The sequence below is a fragment of the Abrus precatorius genome, unplaced genomic scaffold, assembly GCF_003935025.1.
Source record: "Abrus precatorius isolate BTA unplaced genomic scaffold, Abrus_2018 Scaffold10, whole genome shotgun sequence".
In the NCBI taxonomy this organism is placed as follows: domain Eukaryota; kingdom Viridiplantae; phylum Streptophyta; class Magnoliopsida; order Fabales; family Fabaceae; genus Abrus; species Abrus precatorius.
This window is the reverse complement of record NW_020874292.1, coordinates 14,771,986-14,789,588: the sequence shown is the minus strand read 5'-3', so window position 1 is coordinate 14,789,588 and position 17,603 is coordinate 14,771,986. Positions and strand designations below refer to the sequence as shown.

The following is a 17,603-nucleotide window of genomic DNA, read 5'->3' as shown; positions in this document are numbered from 1 at the left end:
TCGTTTTATCACACTTGTATGTTATAATCCGATCCCGCAGTTGAAAACAACTGCTGAGAATTTCCAGCGCTATTATTTTTATACATTAAATAATTAAATGAAACATAGTATAAAGAAATTAAACGGTGAATTGGACCCTGTAGTTTAATTTCAACTACAGGGGATCGTGTTTTAATCCTCTTAATAATATGTATAGTAACATAAAAAATAGGGCACGCTCAAGCGGGCTCAAATGGAAACAAATGCAGAAGAAACAAAATTACCCCAACGAATTTATGAGGTCTTTAAAATTGAAAACTAGCCAATCAGCTTTTGCAGCAACAGATTCTCGTAGTTGAACACCCGCATAGCAAATGAACAAGTCGGCACCACCTGCTCCACGCGCCTAGATGTGGGTAAAATATTATGATTCAGATTAGAGGTTATCATAACATTATTATTAGAGGGTGCTTCAACAAACCCCTAAGTCTACTCATAAAACCGCGCTTAGAAATGAGATATTTAACAAAATTACGGGGAAATATGCAGAGGTTTTTTCTTACCTCAAAATCAGTTGCACCATCCCCCACCATAGTTAACGTTTTGTATCCATGAGCCTGAAAATCTGTTGTATCAGCTATACAAGCAATGCAATTAATGGAAAAATGTTGACAAGCAATACAAGCTTCACCTTCTTGATTTGTTGGACAGCAACAGCTTTTCCTCCACTTCTTGAAGTTGGCTCATTTTTATCGAACCCCAGAAACTCTCCAGAGCTTCCAAAAAGTAGTTGATTGGCAAAAATGTTCTCTTGTGGAATCCCAAGTATTGATGCAACAGGCTTCATAAGAATTGTCCTTAATAGTTAGAAAAATGAATTATATAATTTGTTATCCTTTAAATAGACCATATAAAAAATTAATGTCACAACAGCATATATTAAAATTGAGATTTAGTTGTATTCAGCAAAAGGTATGTGTTAAAAACTAAGATGCTAATCTTAAAGATTTATGGACTTGTACAAGTTCACAAGTAGCATATATGAAGTTAAAGAAAGTCTATCCAAATTTCACATGTAACAGTAACTATTGATTTCCTCCTCCAATCCCAAAAATAATATATAAAAATCAGTAATTACAATTTCCCCTCACATTTATCATTTGGCGGAAGCCCCCCGAGATAAGATAAACATGCATGCCCGTAGCCTTTATCTTCTGGACTAACTCTTCAATGCCAGGGGAAAGCCTACATAATAAGAACTAGAATCATAAACATTGTTCCAAATCCATCTGAAACAAACAGTTCAGAATTCTCATTGGAGAAACAGAGAACAGAAGGTAAAGAAAAAGAGAGTAAACAGTTAAAGCTTCGGTGATGAAACCTTGTGTCTCATCAAAGTTTAGGCTTGGTTTTAATTATAGTTCAATGAATTTTATACATCATTAGAAGTGACAGGGTATCAAGTATAGGATATTGTACGTTTTTAATAATTGAATTATTATTTGATAACAACTAAAATATATTTTCAGTATAAAGGAATATAATTTTTGGTTTTAGAAACCATGCAGCATTTCTTGTTAGGGGGCAAAAGCTAATATACCTTAAAGTACAAGGTGACAAAAAAAAAGCATTAGGTAGGGGAAAGCATATCATTTATCTGAAATTTGGTAACTGCTAGTAAGGTTTCACATGGCATCTTAGAGGAGACTGACTAAACTCTTGATTCAGCCAATCTAACCCTGCACTTTATCCTTGTTTATCAGTTTCAGATATGGATGGATTCGTCAAACAGGCATATAAAACTGGCCTTGGTAGTAAATGGTAATTTAGTATACATCTAACATCATTTCTCAAACAAATACATGCACACAAATAAATAACGATACTGCAAAGTGTTGAATAGTGATATTGCCAGAATGAATTGGCACTGGTCAATACTCTTGGATAGATAAGTGAGCAATACCAATTGACTAATCAACTAACCATTCTTGAATCTTGGTAAACTCTGGCCAGATTCTGTCATGTTTTTTGGTTTTGTATAATTACTCCATACAGAAATGCTAAAAATACAATACTGTCAAATTAAAGGCGTAAGGCAAGAATAATTGACAGAAATCACAAGGAATTCCCAGGTCACTTTTGTCACCATTACAAGCCAAATTGAAAGCAAAACACGCATGCATTAAGTAATCAAATTCAATTGTGTTTGTTTAAAAGTAGAAAAATAATTTGTGTGCTTTCCAATGAAAAGAACTAGTTTAGATTAATTTATGCATATGTATCAATCACATTCAATGGTTCAAAATCAATTCTATCCATGTTTAAACCAAACAACCATAACATCATTTATCAAAATGTAAGGGTTTTCCTAACCAGTGCTCTAAGGGCACTAATTTAGGAATCAATATATAGTAAATTTTTAATGGAAATCATGTTAGAATGAAGTAAAAACATGGGAGTGAGTTCATTTTTTATTACTTAAACAAGTAAGGCCAGTGGTTAAACATTTTCCAAATGTAAAATCTGCTATAGTCAATAGTTGAAGACACCTGACAAAATCAGCCGGATTTAGTCATACCTTGGGGGCTTTTGCTCAAGAAAATTCTGAAGCTGAGACAAAGAGGGATTGAACAAAGACAGTCTAGCAGCCAAGGCCTCCTCAAATGGAACAGAACCCCCCATTGCTCTATGAAAAATTCAATACTCAAATCAGACATCATAAACTACCAAAAGAATTAAAGAAAAAACATTTTTTGTTTGTTTGAGAATTTACTATTAAACAATCCAACCTAGCAGTCCATTCAGCAACAGCCTTGCCAGCCCCACAGAATTCAGCAAGCTCATCGATCCCTTCATCAATACACACAGTGCTATCCACATCAAAGCATACAGCATCACCATTCCTCCAAACCTCAAGAACCTCTACCATTACCAACAACACCATTTCACAATTCCACAAAACACAAAGCACACAACACTATTTCACTATCTCATGTACAGAAATAAACATTTAAACCTTTGGAAGGAAGCGTATTCTCAAAATGGACCACTTTGTTGCCCCCAACAGAAGCAGCAGAAGCCATCACCACGAAACACTGCTTCTTCTTCACAACCCCAATTCCAATTCCACAGTCACTCTTCCTCAGATGCAACGTAGATGCTGTAAGAAAACGAGATTGGCGCTTTCCAACGCCAAAAACACGAACCGGGTTGATCCCAGAACTCACCAACCCTTCCATGGAACTTTCTGTATTCCAAATCCAGTGACAACAAAAGTTGAAATGTTAAAAACCCATAAGAGAATAAAGGGTACTAGAATCTTGGATCAAAGGGTATGTGTGAATGTTATTGCGTACCTGTGGATTTAAGAAATACCGTTTGAAGGCGCGTGGCGAAAATCAGAGAGGGGTGGTTGGTGAGGTTCAAGCTCAGAGATTACAGCACTAGACAAACTCAACTACCTTGTATCGTATGTAAAAGCATGAAATGGAATAAAGTTTTTGGCTTTTATTTTTATTTTCTTTTGGTAAAGATGTTATTTTCTCAACCGTCGAGTGTTCGTAAAGCCAATCACGATTTTTGGGGAAAACAAAACAGAGGAGGTTACTATGAATTGTAAACAGAGTATATAATTATACATCGATTTTTAATATAATTAAAGGTATATTGTAATTTTAATTTATTAAATGATTAAAAAATATACTTTTAAGAGAGAGATTAAATTCAATAATTTTTTAAAATGTAGAAATTAAAATAAATATTTTTGTAATCAAATCAAAATACAGTGCATTTTAAAAGATTAAAAATATATTTAACTAAATTTTTTTAATTTCAAAATCAGGAGTTCATTAAAAAAAATAATAGTCATAACCTTAATGCCCTTGAACTTGAGAAGAATTGCATTATGAGTTAAAAGAAATTTAAAATTATTTTATTATTAGCTAGTTTTATTTTATTTTTTAATTATTGAGAAGAAATTAAAGGCTTCACAAATTATAACTCTGTAACACAATTAGTAGATTCTCCAAGCAGAGGTGAGTATTAATTGGATATGCAGAAATCTAATTCATATATATATATATATATATATATATATATATATATATATAATAAATTTAATTATATAGATTAAATTTTAAATTAATCAATTATATTTTTTAAAAAATTGATTTTAAATTCAGTAAAATATATAATAAATATTTAATATTATTATTGAATTATAATATTAAAAATAATTAAATTCTATAATAATTAGTATAAAATTATATTTTCATATATTTTAATCAATTAATAATATATATTTTTTATATTTATATTATATTAAAATTAAATTCATATTTTTTTATTTTACATTGTTTATCCATCATACAAATTAAATAATAAATAATTAGTTTTTTTAATTAAAGCTATATAAAAAATGTGAGTAGTATAATTTTTACTTTTATTTATTTTTTAAAATTATCTTAGTCTCCTTTTTATTTAGTTTTATTTGTGATGAAATTAAATCTTGATCCTAAATAAAAAATATATTTAGAACACTATTTTAATAATAAAATGTTGTTAACAAATATTTAAAAGTATTAGTTAAAAGTTTTATTATATTTTAAATTAGTGAATATATATATATATATATATATATATATATATATATAAGTGTGGTTATGATCTAATAGAAAAAAAATGTAATTATAATTTTTTGATTTGATTATTAAAGTTTATTCATTCTCTTACCAACCACATGAGATATTTTTTTGAAGAAAGAGAAAGACACATAATTTTTATTTAACAAAATTAATTTTTTTAAAAATATTTCTTTTTAACAGTAATGTCGAATAAATTACTATTATGATAATATAATATTATATAAAATATTTTCTTTATTTTTAAATTTTTTTGTCTTTCTATTTATTTTAAGGTTTTTTTTATCAATTCATGAAACAAAATATATTATTTTTTTATTAAAATCATATGCATCTTTCACTAAAATTATATTTAAGTGTAATATCCTATCTATAATTTATATTTATATTTTTTGTTGAATATATAATTTAAAATAAAACATAATTAAAATTGTAAAGGATTTGGAAAGTTTTACATTTATACGAATCTAAACTAATAAAAGTTAATAAAATTTTAAAATTTGATTCATATATATATATATATATATATATATATATATTATTCATAATAGAAATACAAATGCATTTTTATAATTTAAATTTATAATTAAAGTGAAAGTTAAAATTTTATTTTATATATATAATTCAAATTCACAATACAAACAAAATTGTCTTTCAATCAATTAAATTTCTAACTAATATTACACAGACACCTTAAATTATTATTTACAATATAGGATTTATCAAAACATTATGAATTCTAGATGAAAATTTAATTAATATTATTACATTCCTCAAAATAAACTAAATCCTAAGAGAGCAATTATCTTTCTTACATTCCATTGAAAGTATGATTCTAGGATAGGTCCATCTTGTTTTTATCTTTTCATTACCTAAAAATGTTTATAAGAGTGAGCATCCTCCGCTCTACTAAATTTCTATTTTATAATATGTTGGTGCTTTTCCTTCAAACACAACAAGTGTATTGAGTTTGTTGCAAGTAATAACCGGTAGAGTACCAGAATATCGTCCTCAGAGAGCAATTCAAATGTATTAATTAATAAGATACAAAATAATTGAGTTTATATACAATAGAATTGGTGAATAATTTTCATGAAATATTAAACAACAATTAAGATGTAAAGCACTAAGGTAAACTATGGTAAAATTCAAGTTAAAAAGCTGGGATTGAATTTCATCTATCTTCCCCTCTATATACTAGTAATTCAGTGATAAATATAGCAATCACTTCCAATGAATTTGATGCAAAACACAAAATTCATATATTTCAATTCCTTGAAAATATATTCCTAAGATAATTTCTTAGATGTTGATTCCTCAAACATTTAATAAACTATCCAACATTAAAATCAGAATTTAAAAGCAATCAATAACTTGAAATCTATTCCTAGAACAACCAATTATTGAGTAATCTCAATCAGATCTAGATCTAAATAATATCTTCCCAAATACAACTCATATATGAACTCCAGAAATTGTTAAATAACTAGATTCAACCATTAAAACGGATTGAGACACCAAATCATTAGAAATGAAGAAGAAACAACTATATTTATATAGATTACTGAGAATACATCAGGTTTGAAGATTTACGTTCAATCCCATACAAGGTTTAGCTGCTCATGGCAACCATATCAACAAAAATGGAGATACAAAGAGAGAAAACATCAAAAACTGAGTATTCCTACCCTTTTTCTTTGCCTTGCGCCGTTCTGGACCTCTAGATATGTTTTTGAAACGGTAACCCCCTCCAAACATAAAAGTTTTCCTTTTATACAGGTCAGCTTAAGCTCCTCTCGCTATAGCGAAAGTCCCTTGCTATAGCGAGAAACAGAGATAGAAATTAGGTCATTCTGTTTGCCTTTCGCTGCAGCTAGGATTCTCGCTATAGCGAGAAGAACACAGAATCACCCTCTTCACAATAGCTTTTCTCACTGCAATGAGTGTGTCTCGCTACGAGAAACCTCCAGAAGCTGACTTTTCTGCAACTTCATGCTTCAATTATTCCTCCTCTAACTTTTTCTAATCTTTTTCAACCTCAAGTGATGTTTCTTTTGTGATTCCAGCTGCAAAATAGATCAAAAAGAGCTTAAAACCATAAAATTGCATTCATTTCAAAAATAATATATATGTATTTGTAAAAGTTCCAAGTTTGAAGGAAATTTAACAAAATAATCCAACTTTTAACATAAAAATTATTTAAGTCACCATCTCAAATCATTTATTTTATACACTTATCATAATACAATCAAAGTAATGCAGAAAATATTTTCTAATACATCATGCATCAAAATAGAATCAATTCATTTTCTTTTTACAATTCTAACCATAAATCATTCATATATCTCATGTCATACTTAATTCAATACAATCATTCAATCATTGAGCTTATGCCACTTTATTCATTTCAATTATGAAAGATTCATCAAATAACAACACTTTATGTACTCAATGGCCCCTACATTGCTACCAACATACTCTTTGTAGTTATGTAGGACTTACGCCAGCATGGATAGTCGTCGGTTAGCCACGACACATGCATACAACATATGCATTATACGAGTCTCATAGCAAATGTATAGTTAAGAGTCTAGTAAGGAAATGAGTGTGAGACCTTTAAATGCTTTCACTAACAATTGTGTATACATAAACTATTAGCATTCATCACCCTCATTTTCTCCAGATTTTTTAAATTGCCTTTAGACTCTATACCCCCAGTGTTTCTCTGAACTATCCATATGAAAACTTAATAGTGGCACACTAAAATCATACTGTTTACACCAATACTATCTTAATACATGTGTTACAATCACACTAATTAATATGTTACAACATATGTATTATAATCTCACTTGTTAATATATTATAACACATATTATAATCACACCAATTTGTGTTTTTATGACACATGTAATAGTTACTCCTTTTTCTTTATTTACATTTTCTCAGTAATTCACAGATATTCACACCAATTCTTTTCATTAGTTTTAATCATAACATCCTTTCTCAGAATTCAATTAAGTAAGTTATGTATAAGGGCACACCCATGTAGACTAACTCTAAATCACACATTTATAATAAAATACCCTTCATTATTCAATGATAGCCAAACCATTTGTATTAATATTTTACAACAATTAAACTTCTCATTTAAACATATATGTATAAAACAAGAAATACATCATCATACAATCCAATACAATGCGCTGAAGGTTGGATACCTTCAGACTCGGACCAATCGCATGATTCAGAAGTAAATTATTAGAGATCACATTCTCTCGGTCTTAATAAAGTCTTCTAGCCTAAAGTTTAGCATCTTATACTTTTTCATTACCCAACAAATATATCATCCAAAAGTAATTGTCTACATTATCAACAATATATATATATATATGATGAGTAATATGCTTATGAAAACTTCTTGAAACTCTTTCTTGCTCATAACTTTTACTGAAAAACTTAGGTTTAATTGATTATTAAACAATCCAAAGCTTTTTCATACTCAAAACTCTATTTCTAGCATTTAGTTTTAAAGAAAACTTTATAGATTTTCTTATTTAAATAAAATAGTTAGGTCTTTCAAATCAATACATAAAAGTAGAATTTATGTTTGGGATCAACTCTCCTAACTTGGAAATAGGTCTGTGAGACTAAGTTCTTTGTGAGATCTAGAGAGAAACTCAATGTGTTTACAGGAGATATTACCCAAATACCAAAGTTCTTTATAAGAATAGAGAATAGAGAAATAGGAGTGAGATTCAAAGCTAACCTCCAGAAACTTACTTAGATTTGAGTGGAATAGACATTTGAGTTCATATCTGAGGAATATTTAGAGTTCGATGATGTTTTCTCTAAAAAGGAAAAGAGAGAAAGTAGAGAAAATGAGGAGGAGAAGTTGTTTGGTGAATAATGAAATTTCTCAATGCAAAGTTCCTTAAATACCCTTCAAAACTTGCGATTTCTTGCTTGAGCGAGATTATTCTCGCCTGAGTAAGTTTCTTTTCACTTGAGAAAGAAAATCAAGCAATGATTTTTCCCGTCTTTTCTGATATTCTCTCTTGAGTGAGAATGGATCCAAAGAGTTCCCCAAATTTTTTTTGCTACTTCACCTCAGTGAGACCCTTCTCGCATGGGTAAGAGGACAATTGGGGTGATATTATCCTTTCTTTCTTGAGCAAGAATGCTCTAGAATACCTGGTTCAACATACTCTATCTTGCTTGAATGAGACATATCTCTTGAGCGAGAAAACCTGCACTAATATTTCTATTTTCTTTAAACAAAGGAAATAAAAATGAGGGTTTTACCTCAAGCGCCACATTATATCTATTGGGATTCTAACTCGATATCACAAAATAATGTAAATCACTTTAAAACATAAAAATATTATTAGCAAAAACAAAAAATTTAATATTTTAAAATATAAAAAAGACAAAAATCTAAAATTATTTATTATAATAATTTAAATATTATTTTAATCTTTGTGCAATTTTTTTATTTATATAAAAATTGAAAAGATTATTTTTTAAATAGTATTTTTTAATTAATTTTTGCAGTTATATTATTATCTCATATTTAAACAAATTTATATTATCCACACACACATACAGGGAAGGATCTTCTTATATTCAATATGTGTCTTTCGTTTAACTTACATCTAACGGTCAGTGAGATAATAAATCATAACCCATTAGATGTAAGTTAAATAAAATATTTAAATTAAATGTAAGAGTTTTTAGACTTACACTAGTGTGAGAAGATACTGCTATATATATATATATATATATATATATATATATATATTGAGGGAGCGTAGCATGAGGTCACGACCCTAAGAAACATTAAATCAATTTAGTTTGAGTTAAACACTGGATCTTTAGTTTTTTGCCCACACCTATCTCTAAAGCCTGATCATGTGTACAGGTCATGGCCTATTTTCCAATGGCTTTGATTTGTATCTAAGCTTTCTATATTACTAAAAATATTTTAAAAAATAATAATTATGTCTTTGCTTAATTTTTTATAACTTAGTTTCAAACTTCTTGAAATGCATAATTTTTTAAAAGAAAGAGACTATTAAGTTAAAAAGGAAAATCACTTTCTCTAGTTTTTTAGCTTAAATATAAAAATAGTTCCTACATTTATATGTTTATATTTTTATTCGTTATAAACTTTTTTTCTAATTTTTTGTACCCTTAAATTTATTATTATTATTTTTTAAAATTTAGTCCCTCTCCTTAATGAATGTTACAGAACCAAAAAAACTTTAAATTTAAATATGAAAGTAGTCCTTATATTTATTCACATTTTTTTTATTTTAATTGTTACATTTATCCATATTTTTGTTTTTAGTCCTTATTGGTGTTTGCCACCACCAGCAAGCAATTTCTGTTTGTGAGAAATATTTTCTAGTTCACCACCCATCACATCAATGAACTTATGTGTATTGGGGTGTTTATTCTGCAAATTGCATGTAGAACTAGAATACTCTATTTTGAGTTCTGAGTATCGTTCACAAGGATTGATTCATTCAATTACCAATTCACAAGATTGAGAACTATTTGAACTAATCAAAATTTAAGAAATTTTGAACTTTCGAGAATTGAAGCAATAAAGTGCAAAAAAAAAAAAAAAAATAGAAGAAAATAACAAATGAAATGAAGATGTGAGAAATGAGATGATTAATCCAATGAAGTTAAGGTTGATTTCACCAATTTATCAATTGCAAAAATGAATGTGATTTGAATTTCTAAGTTCCTTAATTGATTGATAACCAATTTTACTACGTTAATCAAAGTTCAATTCCTTCACTCAATGATCATAATATCCAATTAATTACCTTAATTCTTGAATGCTTATTCTTAAGATATCAATAACCTTAATATTCAATTCAAATATGAGAAATTCATTCAACTTTCATTGCTGTAAATTCTCTAGGTTTAATTCAATTGAATAGCTAATCTAAAAATTGCATTAAAGAAAGAATTAAATGTTAAATACAATCAAAAACTTAGAATCCATATCTACAATCAATTTACAATGTCCAAATCGGATCCATCAATCCCTAACCAAAGAAAATTAGAACATGATTCTAAAAGAAAGAGAGAAAAAAAGACTAGAAGAGAAGGTGAAAAAATCTTCATGAATTCAAGTCGCAAGCCTGATTTTTCTAGAATTGAGTCTTGAAATTTGCCCCCAATCCTCTCTCTCTAACTTTCTAAAAGTGTGAAAAAAAAAGAAGAGAAAAGATCTTAAAAATCTGAGTTCAATTCTATTTATAATTTTCTTAAGCTTTTGGCATAGCCACTTTTTGCCCCAAAAGTAGCTAGGAGCAACATGTATAGTATTGAAGTGGACAACTTTTATGATAAAAGGAACCACAGGCAAAGGACTTTACACGACATAGCTTCTACAAAGGTCACTTTTGGTCTGAAAAGTAGCTATGCATATTATTATTATTATTATTATAGTTGTAATTAAATTTTAATCTATCATTTCTTGTGTACAAACTATATATCCCAATCCTTCACTTAATCAAATTTTAATATATTTATATTTATTGATGTGCTAAAAATTTCACTTTATTTAGTAGATGCAAATGTGGTATTTTTTTTCTTTAAAATAATCTTTTAATTTTTCTACAATTTTTTGTAAGAGCATTTGAGTCAAGATATAACTTTTCTTAACAGGTCGATTTACTTGTGTTGATTTTATTTTTGAAACTTTGTGTTTGTCTATTAGCTAAACCATCAATTTGCCTTTTCATAAACCAATTCATATAAATATAAACTTTTAAGAACTCAATGAATCCAAAGAAAAACTTGAAGAAATAAATTGATACAAATAATTTTTTTTTAAAAAAATAGATTGTATATTTATTCATATTATTCAAATGTTACTTTTAGTGCAGATAAACTAAAGACTGAAACAAAGTTCAATAAAAAATCATTTTTAAAGTAAAAGATTAAAATAGCATTATATTAATTTAAATAAAAATATAAAACTATTAAATTAAAAACTAAATCTAGTTTTAGTAGTTATAATACACCTTTCTTTTTTCTTTTTCTTTTTTATAAAAAGAGAGCTAATGAGATTGGGGTGTTGACTTTTTCTCTCTCTCGGGTTGTTTCAATGGGAAATCCTATTCCTTTCTTTTCTCTGCTTGTCTCTTGTAAACGACATCATTCACGTATATTACTCTCTCACAAACATTTTTTCAAAAGGGCACAGCATTGCATTGACTATTTTCTATCATTTTTCCAGCAGCTGGTATGGTTATTCTTTCTTCCCTTTTTCATATTGATTCTAGTGTCTTAATCATTTCAGTGTTTCACGATTCCATTGCAATATATTTTGTGCTTCTTCTATTTTCTTTCTTTCTTTATTTGTGATTGCTAATTATGACACTGAACACTTCTTTAGTAAAGATTGTAACACTTTTATGATCCAATGAATCATCAAATAGAAAATGGTTAAAAGAGGGAGAGAATATAAGTGGTTATAATATATAAGTGCAAAGAGAGAGGCTGTAAGAAAGCACAACGTGCATGCAAAAATAATGAAATCAACAATTACAGAATCGACAATTACCCGTTCAATTTATTACAAAAAGAATTCTTATCCAATGACATCAAGCACAAATACAAACGTTTATTCTCTGTAAGCCCACAAGAACAAGAAAGTGATTTAGAGAGAAGAAGAGAGTCTAACTAATTCCGTTCCCCCCTTCACACTTGAAATTATTCTATTTATACTCAAGCTATTTCCTCACTTAATCCTTCAACCACACACTTTCCCTCCTGGATCGCGCGCTTTTATTCTTTGCCATGATTTCCACGCTGTCACCCACGTGTCCCATTTGTATTGATTTACCTATAACGGGCTCCACCTCATCATTATTTTGCACTCTCCTTACATTACTTCCCCCAACGAAATCGACCTTGTCCTCAAGGTTGAAATGAGGGTAAGCCCGAGCAATTACATTAGTATCTTCTCACGTTACTTCTTCTGTTGAACCATTTTCTCACTGAACTAAGGATTGATGAACTTGTTGGTCACCCCTAAGAATAATTCGTGTATTTAAAACTGCAACTGGTTGGATAAGCGGAGGAATCTCACTGTCACATATTGGTAAAGGAACATATGGACGATCATGACTGCCCCTACACAGCTTCAACTGAGAAACGTGAAATACATGATGAATCTTGGTCGAAGCTGGTAATTGAAGCTTGTAAGCCACCTTTCCAATCCTATCTACAACCGCAAAAGGACCAAAGTACCTTAATCCTAACTTTTGATTCTTTTGCAAAGCTAATGAATGTTGTCTATATGGCTGAAGCTTTACTAGAACCAAGTCACCAATTTGAAAATTAACATGTAACCTCTTCTTATTAGCATATTACTTCTGAATTTGTTGAGCTCTCTGCAAATTGAACTTTAGCTTATGAAGTATGAAATCTCTAGAAAGTAATTTCTCTTTTACTGTTACCGGATCATTCTCTTGTGGAACATACCTGGGTATCTGAGGTGGATCCCTCCTATACACAGCTCGAAAAGGAGTCATACCAGTGTTAGTGTGATATGATGTATTGTACCAATACTCAGCCCACGTAAGCATCCTAGACCACTCCCGGGGTGCATCAAAAGTAAAACATCTTAGATACAACTCCAAACATTTGTTAAGGATTTCGGACTGACCATTGGATTGAGGATGGTATGCAAAAGACATCTTGAGTGTGGTGCCACTAAGTTGCCATAGGATTTTCCAAAATTGGCTGGTAAAAACCTTGTCTCGGTAAGAGACTATTGATTTTTGGCAATCCATGTAATTTCACTATGTTCTTAAAGAAGATTTTAGCAATTGATTTGCTAGTGAAATCTTGTTTCATTGGGGGGGGGGGTGAAATGAGCTGCCTTAGATAATCGATCAACTACCACATAGATTACTGTGAACCCAAGAGAGACAGGAAGGCCCGTGATAAAATCCATTGCCAAATCTTCCTAAATTTGACCAGGAATAGGAAGGGGTTGCGGTAAACACGCAGGGAGAGTAGTGGCCACCTTAGCTTGTTGACAAATCAAGCACTATTGCACATACCTCTTAATATCTTGGTGCATTCCTTTCCAATAAAACTGAGCAACAATTCTAGGTAAAGTTCTAGAGAACCCAACATATCCAACAATCACAAAGCTATGAAATTCGTTCAAAAAAATATGAATTAACGCATGTCCAGTAGGAACCATAATCCTTCGTTTCCATAGTAACAATCCTTGATGCATTGAGTAATAAGGATCAAAGCAAGAATTGTTTTTACAAGCATCCATCAAGGTCATAATTCCATTATCTAACTTTTGTGCTTGCTGTAGAGAGGTCACTAGTTGAGGTACTACTTGGGACCAAGCCATGTAAAAAGACCTTGAGAGTGAATCAGCTGCTATATTCTCCTTCTCTGGTTTGTATTCTATAGTAAAATCATAACCAAGTAGTTTATGAAGCCACTTCTGCTGCTCAGGAGTTTGTAAACTCTGATCCATGATATTTCTCAGGCTTTTCTGATATGATTTGATCACAAATTGATGACCCAGTAGACAATGCCTGAACTTTGCCACTGCTTCAGTCACTGCATATAGTTCCCTTACATAAGCTGATTGCTTTTGCATTGAAGGTGACATTTTTTTTGAAAAGTAGGCAATGGGGTGCCTGTTCTGACTTAAGACAGCTCTAATACCTATACAAAAAGCATCAGTTTCTAATTGAAATGGTAATGAGAAATCTTGTAAAGCCAATACAGGACTTTCTATTAAAGCTATTTTTAGCATTGTAAAAGCTTTGGTAGTTGCATCTGACCAATTGGAGTTATCTTTTTTTAGTAATTCGGTGAGTGGGCCAGCCAAGGTTGCATAACCTTTAATAAATCTTCTGTAATAGCCTGTAAGTTCCAAAAAGCCCCTTAATTGTTTAAGACTTGTAGGTAAAGGCCAAGCCAAAATAGCTCGAATCTTGCTATCCTCCATAGCAATTCCTGACCTTGAAACAGTGTGCCCCAAATATTCGATCTGTTGTTTGCCAAATGAACATTTAGAAAGTTTGGCAAATAATTTTTTTTCTTGCAATAGTTGTAATACTTTTTCCAAATGCTGAAGATGAGTACACCATGAAGGACTATACACCAAAATGTCATAAAAAAAGACAAGAACATATTTCCTCAGCATCTTCCAGAAAATGTCGTTCATCAATCCCTGAAATGTGGCTGGTGCGTTAGTTAGCCCAAAAGGCATGACTAGCCACTCATACAAGCCTTGATGCGTTCTAAAGGCTGTTTTATATATGTCCTCCTCCCTCATAAGAATTTGGTGATACCCAGCTCTATGATCGAGCTTGGAAAAAAAAATAGCTTCATGCAATTCATCAATCAACTCATCAACCGTGGGAATTGGAAAACTATCTTTCACAGTAATGGCATTCAAAGCCCTGTAATCAGTACAAAATCTCCACGTACCATCTTTCTTCTTTATCAAGATAATTGGAGAAGAAAAAGGGCTATTGGTGGGCACAATTATTCCCTCCTGCAACATCTCTTGCACTATTTTCTCAATCTGCTGCTTTTGACTGAAAGGATATCTATACGGCTTCACTTTAATAGGATTCGAACCATGTACTAGAGGAATAACATGGTTATGTGATCTAAGAGGAGGTACACCACATGGCAGATCAAAAACCTGTTGATATGTACGTAACAATAAGGCTATCTTTGGGTCCATGTCCTTAGGTAAGTCAAGAATTTGATTTGGTGAATTGCTGGAATTTTGAAAATGGAGAGAATACATTTCAACAATCGAATTAGTATGTAACATTCTTCGCAAATGGTGAAATTGAGCCTGGTCAGGTAGCTTGATCTGTTCTCTCATTAGTGTTACAAACTTATCATCTAGCATAAATTTTAATGATAAGTTGCTATAATTAGAAATGTGAGCACCTAGTGTGGCCAGCCAAGAAGCTCCAAGAACCAGCTCAGCACCTGAGATAGGAAGTAAGTATGCTGACAGTTGAATTGCATGGTTTTGAATTGTAACTTCTAATCTCTTGATGAGTCCTTCCACTACTAAAGCACCTCCATTACCAACCATCACATTAAAATTCTGGATTGGTTCTACTGGTAGTTTAAGACAAGCAGCAATCCTTGGCTGTAAAAAATTATCAGGACTACCACTATCCAGAAGGATTTGCATCGGTAAACCATTAATAACTCCTTTAAATCTCATAGTGCCAAATCCAGTCGAGCCTTTAAGAGCATTGAAAGACAAGTGAGGTTCACTCGGAAGCTGAGACTCGGTATTACCCGTAACAACACTAGCATCTACAACAGGTTTAGAAGGAACTTATTCTTCATCTAAGTGTAACCAAAGATATTGCTTATTAGGACACCTATGAGAGGGCGAGTATTTGTCATCACAAGTGAAGCATAATCCTTTCTCTCTCCGCAACTGAATCTCTGCAGGAGACATCTTCTTCACCATTGCATTTCTTGCCAGAGGGGTCTTGTTTAGTGTAGACAATAAAGGAGGTAATGCAGTGGATTTGAGAGATTGTGAAGTGGTAGGCGGTGATTGTGTTTTTGTATGGATATTGGACCAATAAGATTTCTGTTGAGTAGCATACTTTTCTTCAAACAATTTGGCTAATGACACATATCTCATCAAGGTAGTGGGAGCATGAACCAGCACATCACGACGAATGTCATGTCGCAAACCACCCACAAAATAATCCAATAAAGCCTCCGTGGTTACACCTTGCACACGATTAGTGTAACGCTCCAAATTTTGGTAATATTAATTATTATTATTATTATTCTTATATATATATATATATATATATATATATATATATATATATTCATATGTGTGTTGATTTATTTGAAAATGATGTTTTATGTGTATTAATTACATGGATATGTGTATGTATGACTGGTTGGGTTGAAATGGGCTAAGTGCCTAAGTATAAGGTGAGATACTGAGCTGTTCTCACTGCAGTGAGAGAATTCTTGTTGTAGCGAGAAGGTCCTGGGAGGAAGGACCAGAACTGTCGCCCTCGCTGTAGCAACAAAGCGACAGTTTGAGGTACATTTCTGGGTGCAGTCTCGCTGAAGCAAGAAGGTCTTGCTGTAGTGAAATTCTGCAGAAATTAGAGTGCTGTAGTTAGAAGGCGTGTTGCTGCAGCGAGGTCCCCTGGCTGCAGCGAGAATATCTCGCTGTAGCAAGAGTGTCGTGACCAGAAAAGGATTTAAAGGGGGCTAGGGTTTGGGGAGAGTAATTTCTCCCTCTCCCTTCGAAATCCCTTCGATTCTCTCACTCCCAAACCCTATTCCACCGATTAATTACCTCCAAAGCCGTTCAGGAGCGAGATTGGAGCTCATATTTGTGTGGGGAATGCTTGGAAGTGAGTATTAAACGGTTAGGATTTTTGTTTTTCCTTCCCTTTCTCTGTTCTTGGTAATTTTTGGGGTTCTCATGGAATTCTTCCATGTGTTTAGGCCGAAAGCTGTGGTTGAGTTCAGGCGTGGGTCTTCAATCCATGGTAAGGGGGGACTCTACCCTACTCCTTTATGTGTGATTTGCTAATATTTTGTGTGATATTGTGATGTGGCTGAGTAGAGCGTAGGAAATTGCTGAGATATATAATGTGGGCACTTGTGCTATTTACAAATATGTGTATATCTGAATGACATTGTGAAAATATGGGCCTAAGGGCCGTGTAATATGAATGGAAATAGGCTAGGGGCCGCGTGTCTTGAATGAATTGTGGGTTATGTGTCGTATACTGAAATGTGTGTGATTGGGGCGTGTAACGTCGTTGTAATGTGCTGTGAATGGTTTAGTGATACACTGGGGGTGTGGGAGATGAAGACAGTAGAAATACCTTGGGGAAGAGGGAGTGATGGTGACACCGATTGTGGAACGGGTGCACCACGGGCCACACACTCTCTTCC

At 31.7% G+C, this 17,603-nt stretch overlaps 1 protein-coding gene across 2 annotated transcripts; it reads right to left on the bottom strand.

The window, feature by feature from the left end:
• On the bottom strand, window positions 1–3,474 carry LOC113852797 (phosphoserine phosphatase, chloroplastic). Of its 2 annotated transcripts, XM_027483168.1 has the most exons (8): window positions 3,336–3,474; window positions 2,996–3,226; window positions 2,769–2,901; window positions 2,558–2,665; window positions 1,131–1,224; window positions 671–820; window positions 543–596; window positions 1–385 (listed from the first exon to the last, which is right to left on the bottom strand). In XM_027483168.1, the coding sequence occupies exons 2-8, from the start codon at window positions 3,216–3,218 to the stop codon at window positions 260–262; spliced, it is 888 nt and encodes a 295-aa protein (XP_027338969.1). In that variant the 5' UTR covers window positions 3,219–3,226; window positions 3,336–3,474; the 3' UTR covers window positions 1–259. The 2 variants fall into 2 exon arrangements, with proteins under 2 accessions (XP_027338969.1, XP_027338970.1); XM_027483169.1 differs by lacking the exon at window positions 3,336–3,474 and having other exon boundaries at window positions 2,996–3,297.
• Between the last annotated feature and the right edge of the window lie 14,129 nt (window positions 3,475–17,603).